This window comes from Stigmatopora nigra, chromosome 3 (genome assembly GCF_051989575.1).
Source record: "Stigmatopora nigra isolate UIUO_SnigA chromosome 3, RoL_Snig_1.1, whole genome shotgun sequence".
NCBI classification, from domain to species: Eukaryota; Metazoa; Chordata; class Actinopteri; order Syngnathiformes; family Syngnathidae; genus Stigmatopora; species Stigmatopora nigra.
This window is the reverse complement of record NC_135510.1, coordinates 15640739-15651110: the sequence shown is the minus strand read 5'-3', so window position 1 is coordinate 15651110 and position 10372 is coordinate 15640739. Positions and strand designations below refer to the sequence as shown.

Below are 10372 nucleotides of genomic sequence, written 5' to 3'. Positions count from 1 at the left end.
ATTAAGCATTTTTGAAGGGGCATGCCTACTTCGCGGAAATTCACTCATCGCGGGTGGTCCCGGTCCCGATTAACCGCGATAACCGAGGGATCGCTGTATTTGCGTCATGGCAGGAGGGCCTCAATTAGTGGAGTGCAAAAAGCCCATTTTAATGAATGTTTAGTAATGAGTATGTGCGTATTTATACAACACAGCACATACAACCATTCCCTTAAACTGTTCATATTTTGTGATCTTCAAGAGGAAATCTGACAAGGGTAGAAAGAGAATCGATTGTTTATATCGTTCAAGTACACACAAATGCACGGCCACAAATTGATCAAAGATCAAATAGCGCAGAAATGCCGTTACTCATTTGGTGTGCATGCAACTGAACATAACATTTTCCAAATGTGTTGCCCTTTGCACCTTACATCACTTGGGTGTCAGAACATATTGGCTGCCTACGTAAATGGCCACTTCGGGAAAGCTTTTCTTATTGCTACATCTTGGCAGATGGTTAAAAAAAAATACATTCACACACTCATGCATACATATGTACACATCTATGTTCTTGACATTAAGACACGACAGTGTTTGGACGTTTGATTTCTTTATATCTATTTAGGCTCTTTTACAGTTAGAATACTGCACTCTCAGGCAACGTTAACAGCTTCACTAATGAAATTCTATTCATTCTTGGCCATTGTGTGTGAATAGTTTATAATATAAGAGAAAGGTACACAGTTAAAGTGTTTTCTAATGGAAAGCTATCATTTGAACTAGCGGGCTTCTTTGCAAATGGCATTTCTCCTCCCACAAGATTTTCTTTATTGGTCCTTCCTTTCTTCTCTATTCCTTTTTTCTCACTTTCTTTCACCAAGAGAATTCCATTCTTTTTTGCTGCCGCTCTCTACACCCCTCAGCCTACATCACATGAATCATAGAAGCTAGGGCTTGGGCATTGGCCTTGACCTCTGACCCTACTTGTAATCAGTCCTACCACCGGGCCCTTCCCTCCTCTTAGGCCACAGACGGCTCATTGACCATCGCCCCTTTACTTTCCCCCACCTTTTCCTTATGTTCTAGTCTTTGTTCCATTGCTTTATGGGGGATTCAGAATGGGCAGACTGTTTCTTATTTTTATGAAGGGGTGACGCTCAAAAACAATGGTGAGCTAACACGCCCCCCCCGGAGGTGGAACAACAGACCCTAGGGCCCACTGTCAGGCCCACTGGTCTTATGCATCACTCCGTGAAACGACCTTGAACTGATGGTTAAATGATGGTGTCATCCTGTCAGGAGAGGACAGTCTGGCTTTAGACAAGCAAACAACTACCCACCGCCTCTTCCCTAAATCCCCAAACACTTTGTCTTTTACCCTTACCATCTGTTGGGATATTTTGCAGTTGCATACTTACCCCCAAGAACCAACTATTACCTTTTTAAAAGGAGAATTGTTGTTTCATGTTATATTTGCGACACAAAAGGGATTAAGCCATCAATTTGTCTGATCCTATTTATCCCTACGGTGTATTTTTCCTAGTAAGAAAGAATGTTGGTTGCCTTCACAGCTGTGGCCCTAACACTTACTTTAAAAGAGCAACAACATCTTGCGGGGAAACAACCACGCTCATCACCTGACAGAAAGTGTCAACAATAATACAATAAGAAGATGCTAATTTTACAGTCTATGTGAATTCCCGTCAAACAATGGTGAGCAAAATTTGAACACAACAATAACAACAGCAAAAATACTTACAGAAAAGATGCAGGCTAGACAACAAAACATGAAACGCCATGCTGAATGTTGGACATATTTTTTTCCAGTCAATATGCAAATTTGTGAGTAACATTGTGTTTATTGCTGAACTACACTGCGTTGGCACTGACCTCAAGTCAGGTTTCACTGGTGACCCTCTGTCATCTATTGTCACTGGTCACAATGATTGTACGCAAACACATCATTTGTTGCTGAGACGAAAGGCTGTCAGAAATTTTCTGTTTGTGTAGTGAGTGGAGGATGGCAACCCAGAAAATTTAACACATACATTTGAGGAATAAAGTATTGCTACTCCTCTAGAAATGATAGAAAACCCATGAATGTCGTAATGTCCATAATAAATCCAATATATAATGGACTAAAATGCATTAATTTTATTTACAGTGAACATTAAAATTTGAAATTTTGGAAAGGTTTTCTTGCGGCCTGATTGTATTATAAATGGACATACAATTTTTAAAAGTAATACACTGAAAAATAATAAATAAATAAATTATACCCTAAATTACTATAGAGATGTGCCAATTCGAGGGTATATAAACATTGTCTTCAATTGAAACATGACAGTGTCAACCCGCGTAAGAGCAAATACAAAGTGAAAATCAGACACCCAAAATTGAACATTGTGGAACCCTCAAGACAGCATAAAACAGTTCGGGAATACCATAAATGCACATGTTAAAAGTTGGGTACAACAAAATGTGTACATGAAGTGTTGGTGTCCAACTTGCCTGCTTGCCACCATGGATTCAGCAGCACTTTTTCTATGTCACTGACAGAAAAACTCTTTCCGTCTCCCACAGTACGCTGACGATATACAGCATCAGTCAAGATGACGAAGCCATCTATCAGTGCATTGCTGAGAACAGCGCCGGTTCCACCCAAGCTAGCGCTCGTCTCACTGTACTCTGGGCTGACGGACTTCCTGGTTTGCCTACCAATGTACAGGCAAAGGCCCTCTCACCCACCACCATACAGGTGTCCTGGAGCGAACCTGACCGAACACCACAGGACATCATCGGCTACGTGCTCCACATCCGTAGAACCCCAGGTGAGCATGCAAATACAAATGTGTTACATAGGCGTTATTTCCCTACTAATGTCAGGTTTAAAGCTAGAATTCCTGCCTTGTGAAATTCAAGATATACTCTTAAAAGACAAACAACAAGGGAAGATTAACCCAATATATTTGTACAATATCCATTTTGATCAGGGTATAAATTAATAATACAAGCTACTAGGTGCATATGAACTATTTGAAGATTAGTATTATATGTTTTATTGTGCTCTGAATATAGTATAGTCCGCCTTTATGCATTCAGGGCGACCACCGTGGAAAGCATTCAACATTTAGCCAATAAGACAAAGACCCACATTAAATTACGTTGTATAACAACAAACAAGTTATTACAGAAATTCTACCGACAGGGATTTAACACAACCAGACATTGACAAACTGCAATCTTTAGTGTCCCAAATGTTGATTAATTGCATCAATGAGATTTGCAACCATTAAAAAGGGTTATTTAAGTCTTTCCCCTGCTTTATTTTGTAAGATGATGGTGTATAAAATATTTATAAATATATATGTATATGTATATGTATATGTATATATATATATATATATATATATATATATATATATATATATATATATATATATATATATATATATATATATATATATATATATATATATATATATATATATATATATATAATGAAATATTGTTTTTTTTTAATAAGAATAATGCCTAACACTACTTGTTACTGGAACTAGTAATATTAAAGAAACCCATTACGTCCAACAACACCTTTTCTATCATATTCAACAAGATGACTTAGTCTTTGCTGCTCTTCTCATTAGTATGTTTACCTCGTACATAATTAAAGGCCCCAGGCTAGGGTCAATATGGTTGTTGCAATTGCACTTCCAGGATGGAATGGCCTGATCTGGCGGTAAAGTACAGCTTCGTTGAGTAATCTCTGGATTAAAAGCAATCAAATGCAATACCCCTCCCAGGGATCGGCCACCACTGTGCAGCTGAATTAAATTCCTAGGAACATCAAACCAAATCTTGATCATTAATTAGGATACAGCAAATCAGAATATCACCCACCTGATGGTTTAGTCGTTCACTCGCCTGACTTCAGTGTGGGAAAGAGTGAGATCGACTCCCTTTCGGTGGCCGTATGATTATGCGTTCAAATGTTTTTTTGTCTATCTGTCTGCCCTGGACAGTTATGGTTCGAGTGCTATTAAATTTAAAGGCTTAATAAATAATTTTCTTATCTTTGATCCTCTCATGTTTCTGTTTCGCACATATTTCATATAAAATTGGTATACTTTTATCATTTTAAGGGGTTTCCGGGGTAATATTTGGGATCTTAGAACGGGTTGCAATGAATTAAAGCCTTTTTTTTTAATGTAAAATGCGTCTCTACTGATGAAACATCCAAATTACAAAACCATTTTGGAATGAGTATCACAGGCACCTTATTTTGTTTCTTCTTTTTATGTTCTTTATAACTTCACCTGAAAGTAAAAGCAAAATCAAATTCTACTCTAAATTTCCCCAAGACTTGTCGTCTTTGACCTTATTTCCTTCCATCCGCCACAATCAGACCCGGTGGAGATGGAGTATGAAGAGGCAGTCAGTAAAGTGACGCTGCAGCAGATCATCCGAGATCTTGAGCCTTCCACCAGTTACACCTTTTACGTCAAAGCCTATACGTCATATGGTGCCAGCAAACCATCAGATAGCGCCACAGTGAACACACATGGGGAAGGTGAGAACACACACCCACTCACACATCTGTCCCAAAAGGTAGTTAACACAATGTAGTACACTTTTTCTACATTAATTGTGAACTTTATCTTTAGGGAAGATAAATGATAGTCTGGCAATCTAGGCTGACCTTCGCCATGTACATGATACATGACCAGTCAGGCTAGATAATTAAGAACTCTAATTCGTCTGTAGGTGTGAAATTGAGTGTGAATGGTTATTAGTTCAGAATGTGGTAGAGAAATGATCCTTCTTTCAAACGGTTTGGCGTTTTGGTATGAGTTCCTTAGTCGTACATAACTTTGCCTAAAAACTAGAAAGGGTCAAATTTAATTAAACCTTATCAACTAAAAAAAAAAGGTGTTGTTACCTACCTAAAAGAATTTGGCTGGTATATATGATATAAAAAATTACTATAAAAAAAACAACTCAAACATATCTGCAATTTGTCATGATTTGCTTTGGTTGTGTGTGTGTGTTGCAGTTCCAGCACCACCCTCTCTTTTTGCCAGAGTTGTGAATAGCAGTGTTGTGCAAGCAATATGGGAAGCTTCCACCAAGATGGGTGACCATCAAGGCTTCCGACTGTATTACAGAAGAGCCCATGCATCAGTGTTCACTGGTCCCATTTTTTTACCCCGCAATGCTACCCGATATAACATCACTCAGCTAGGTAAGATTATGCAAGGCTTTCAGAACCTAATAGAATGTTAACATTCATTAACAGATGCTTTTCATGTAAGATTTTCACTCGGAGAACATATTCTTCACTGGAGTAAAATACTTTTAATTTATTGAGATGTCATATTCCTTTTATCAATTGTAAATCACATTTGGTATTACCGTGTTATGCCCATCATCTCTCACTAACCAAGAGTTCCACAAGTTGTGTGAGCTTTCCTTCTTAGAGTCAACTGACATATTTGAATAAGTTTCAATCTGTCCCTTATATGCAGATCCTTCATTGGTTTATGAGATAAATCTACTGGCATACAACCAACACGGGGATGGCAATGCCACCATGCGCTTTGTTTCACTTCAAGAGGCGTTGGAGAAATCTGGTGATTGCTTGGCCCAAACAGCCTCACACTTCCTGGACTTGCTTTTAGTATAGTTCAATACAGATTATTTCTGGTCTTCTTTGTACTGATAGTGCTTTGTCCTATCACACCAGTTCTAGATGCTTCCTGTGACTGCGTGCAAGACGAACAGAGCAAAACATCCACGACAGGCATCATAATTGGCATTCACATTGGAGTCACCTGCATCATCTTCTGCGTTCTCTTCCTGGTTTTTAGCTACCGTGGAAGGTGTGTCCGCGATAACAGCTTGGAGATATCCCATGTTAGGGATTAATGTCTGTCATATTATGTGCATCTGACAAGTCTAGTGTTTTAAATCGTGTGTTCTCATAATCCTCAGGTTGATGATGTGTAAGGCAGTTCAGGCCACCCCCCAGGCAGCACACAGTGCAGCACTGGAATCTGCTTCATCCCAAGAGAGCTCTGGGCTGAACACTGCCACTATAAGAGAAATGGAGGTCAATTGTAGCACAGAAGGGAACAAAGTGGTTGACAGCAATGAGCTGGAAAGACTTTTCCCTCAGCCCAACACACTAAACCCACGAATGGTGAGTCGTCACAAAGCTGTTTCTGCTGCCGATGTGTTGCTATGATTGACAAAAGTCTAAAATTTGGGAGCCTACAATGAAATTTTTGTTGCACCAAAGATTAATATTTTAAAATTGAGCTCTGAAATATATCCATTTGTTTCTGTTTATGTGCTGTTAGGCTGAGAGAACTTTCTTAACCAACTCACCAAATGACACCGAATTGTCCTCAATACCGATGGACGAATTCACCATCGTGCGGGACACCACGCACTTCCAGGAGTCCCCTGCAACAAGAGCGGCTAAACAGAACCAAGGCTAATCAATGAATGAGGTGTCCACTCAGATTCTCTCTCACTCAGGTTTTCCTTTTAAAGTACGTAGTTTGCATTTCATGCAAAGATTTTTATCGGTAAGTTAAGTTCTAGAGACTCTAGGACTGGTTTTGGGGGAGTTTTTTGGTTTTTGTTGTTGCTAGATTTACCAGTTAAGTGTCAATTACTCTCACTGTCTGGTTGTCTATTTTCTGGTGTTCTGCAACATACAGAAGAGAGGCCCCAAATGTCCTTGTTATACAAAGACGATCATTTTTAAGTTTATAAAGATACATACAGTGTACTGTATTTACATACAAAAACTGTATAAGGATCATCTCTTTGTCAGAGTGGTTATACGTTTTTGGTCTTATTGCTACTTTTCTGTGGATGTCAAAGATGCCTGCTCAGACATACCAACGATTCCATCTTATTGCTCTCAGAAGACCTAAGCCTTCTTCCAGGGTGTGAGTCAGTTCTGTCTCAGGACTTTTTTTTTTTCCTTTTTTTCGGTGGTGAATTCTGGGCCCTCATACAGCCAGCCTGTTGTTTAGGCTCGTGTGAACCTTTTATTCAACAAAAACCTACCTCAGCCGGAATGAATGTGTTGTGGGAAGCATTTTCAGACTTTATCTTCCCCTGTGTTCACACTAACTTAACTTGCAGAGGAAATGATGGGTCAAAATTACAAGATCAGGTGCCGCACTACCTCAGATGTCAAGAATTTTCTCCACTTGTGCTTGTTAAAGCAGAATAAAAAACGAATTTCCAACATAAAGCACTTCCAAATGCTGAAGTTGATGTTCTACCTCAAATTAACATGTTAACCTTGTCACTGTTGTAGTTAATCTTTGTATGATGATAATTGCATCATGAAAAATCCTTATTTCCTTTGTTTGAAGAATTTGTTGTCTGTATTTACAGTCAGTCAATACCACATTTAATATAATATAATGTGATTTGAATTACATTGTTTTAGCTTTGTGGTTCCATTTTTAAAAATAGTTTTTGGGAATTATTATTTCCTATTGTATTTTTTCCCTTTTCTTTTTTTAATTCCTTCTGTAGAACAAACACTCCTTAAAATGTGTTGCCGCAAACAACATTTTTCACAACGTTTAATGCTCAATGAAGTGTTTCATGCTCAATCGATCAAATGCAAATTGATGCAAATTAGTGATATGGCTGTGCGTGTGAGAATGTGTGTGTAGTATAATGTTCATCTTTAAGTTTGGTTTGTGTTTTGTTTCATTATTTAAAAAAAAAAAAAAAAAACAAGCACAAACTGATTAAAACTGCCAAGACATACTTTAAACCTTTGCTAGTATACGTACTTCCATAATTGGGTCATTGACTCACTCATTTTTTGAGTGAAATCAGAGAGGGTTAATGCCACTACATATTCTAGAATCTAGATTGTGAATAAGTGTAGGTGCAAGTTAGCTCATACCGCTACTTGCATTACCATAACCCTCTTCAGCTCTCTCTCAAAAAAAGAAAACTCTAGAACGCAAGTACTAGAGGACGCTGAAATACACCTGGGGAAAATAAATCAGGTTCTTTTTAAATGTTAAGTTGTCTGTCACCCATAGTATATGACATCCATTCATTTTTTCTCCCTCACTGCTCCTCACTATGGTCACAAGTGCGGTAGAGCTTATCCCAGCTAACCTTGGGTAAGCTACACCTAAGATAAATGGCAGTATCTTACATTGCACAAAGACAAATAACATTTCTCACCACATTCACAACAATAGATAATTTTCAAAATATCAGCATCTTGACTAAAAAACGTGCCAGTCAATAGTGACAGGAACCCTGCCCTTAATGCCTACTTTTTAGAGTTAAGGTACTAGAAATATGAATTGAATTATAAGCAGTTTTTAAAGCAAAATGTTATATTCATATAATTATAATAATAATGGAATACGTGAAATGGGTACTTGGTGTGAAACTAAAAATTAAAAAAATACCAAATTACCTTCCCATGTAATTGGGGATTAAGTACTGCATTTAGGCCCTTTTTTCCGGCTCTCATACTGTGAATTGTCATTTACTTTCTCCAGTGGTGATATGAAGTTATTGTACCAATTTACTCAAAACGTTGAAATCGCTATGTTATCTCTGGATATACACTAAATCTATCTTAAAAACAAATTATGTACAAAATCAAAAGAAAAGCTACATTTTTGCTGGCCAACCGCCGTGTCATTTTAGCAGGAAACTGTTTGTACTTTGATACTGGACTCTGTATGGCCAAATAACAGCAAGCAAATGAGACACGGTGCCATGCATGTTGCTGCCGCGCACTGCTAGTCAATCCATTTTAATCTCGTATGTTGATGATAAGAGACCAAACAAAACCTTTCCTTTGTTACATTAAATCTGTCTTGCCCTCACCAAAGTCCAGTGATGATCATACTGCTCCCACTAATTCTTCATCTTCACTTGAATACTTTGTGGTAAGGTCTTGTTACCTCGAAAGTGACAAGCTATCTTCATTCCCTCTAATAAAACATGGTTGCTTGAGCAGATTGTATCTTCTGTATTGATGTTGTCAAAACGATTTAAGGCTGTTTCGATATTAAATAAAAGTGGAGCGCTCCAGGTGTGATTGACTCCAACACCTGTTCTGTGAGTTTAGTACCAAATCTTCCGACGAATGGACCTTTCTCTGTTAAATGTGATTGATTAACATCAGATTGGGTTTTCTCCTAGATTTGTGATGATAGAGGTAAGGTTCGATGAGATTCAGTCATAAAAGGTCAACATGGCAGTCTGGTTTTAAAATATCCTGCTTGAAAAGATATGGATTCTATGCAATGTATTCAATTGGGAGTGTTTCATGAGAAATCCAAATGTATCGACAAGAAACAAACAAAAGCATTTCTGATTTCACTCTTGGCATATCACAAAAAGGGGCTTCATTTTCTGAAATGGCCAGCGTTAAATCACATGTATGAATGTGTTGTCTGTGTGTTTTTAATCTTTGTTTATTTGAATACTGGTGTCACTGCTTTTTACTGTCCAGTTCAGGTTAAATATGTGGTAAATTAATGATTATTGTCAGGGATCATCAATGAAATGTCGCTGCACATTTATTTGTTCACTGGAATTACTCTTTATACATTTGTATAAATATCCACATACTGTATATTGTATGTGTGTGAAAATAAGACCAGTTTAGTGGTTTGTATCGTTTTAGAGTTTCACTGTGCAACATCAATTGAAGAAAATAAACAATAAATTAGCTCTAGAAATAACAACTGAATCTGTCTTTATTTATCACATATGTGTGTGAAAGATTCATATCTTGGTGGATAAAAAAATGTAATTTAAATGAGCCCTGACCACCACATGTGGGCCCCTGCTCCTCCTGACCTATGATCATTAAAAAGTAAGTTGGGAAAGGGAACTTTCATTACCCAGAAAAAAAGGACACAGTTCTCGCCAGGCCTTTTACTCCTTGAGTCTCAAAGCAGCTCAAAAGAAACGACAGAGAAAAGGGATCAGAGGTCAAAGCCGCCTATTTACGTACTGACTAGCTTTGATGTTTCCACTTTTTTTTTTTTTAATCTCTTTTTATTTTCTTGCCAGGTGACTGTTTTCAAAGTAAGACTTAATGGAGGTATTTGGCCCATGAAACTTTACACAATGTTAGCAAGGTTCTCATGTTCAAACATTTAGTATCCAGTTTTGATGTTTTTATTCGCATATATGCTTATTTTGCTCAAATACAACATATGACATGATATATGAAAAGAATGTTGTGTATTTTGGCACCCTGGCAGTGGAGTGATTAGCGCGTCGGCCTTACAGGGGAGATATGGGTTCAAATCCAGGTTGGTACGCCTGTGTGGCTTTTGCGTTTTCTCCCAAGGCCTGCGTGGGTTTTCTG

The 10372-nt window shown here is 37.9% G+C and overlaps 1 protein-coding gene across 3 annotated transcripts in view; it reads left to right on the top strand.

Annotated features, from left to right (window-relative positions):
* Positions 1 to 9709, top strand: part of igdcc3 (immunoglobulin superfamily, DCC subclass, member 3) — a 57635-nt gene extending 47926 nt beyond the window's left edge. For all 3 annotated transcript variants that reach the window (XM_077713693.1, XM_077713692.1, XM_077713694.1), the window contains exons 8-14: positions 2566 to 2813; positions 4388 to 4552; positions 5036 to 5224; positions 5508 to 5612; positions 5726 to 5861; positions 5974 to 6181; positions 6342 to 9709. In XM_077713693.1, the coding sequence (XP_077569819.1) occupies positions 2566 to 2813; positions 4388 to 4552; positions 5036 to 5224; positions 5508 to 5612; positions 5726 to 5861; positions 5974 to 6181; positions 6342 to 6482 (1192 nt within the window). In that variant the 3' untranslated portion in view covers positions 6483 to 9709. The remainder of the gene's footprint in view (positions 1 to 2565; positions 2814 to 4387; positions 4553 to 5035; positions 5225 to 5507; positions 5613 to 5725; positions 5862 to 5973; positions 6182 to 6341) is intronic.
* Positions 9710 to 10372: the final 663 nt, after the last annotated feature.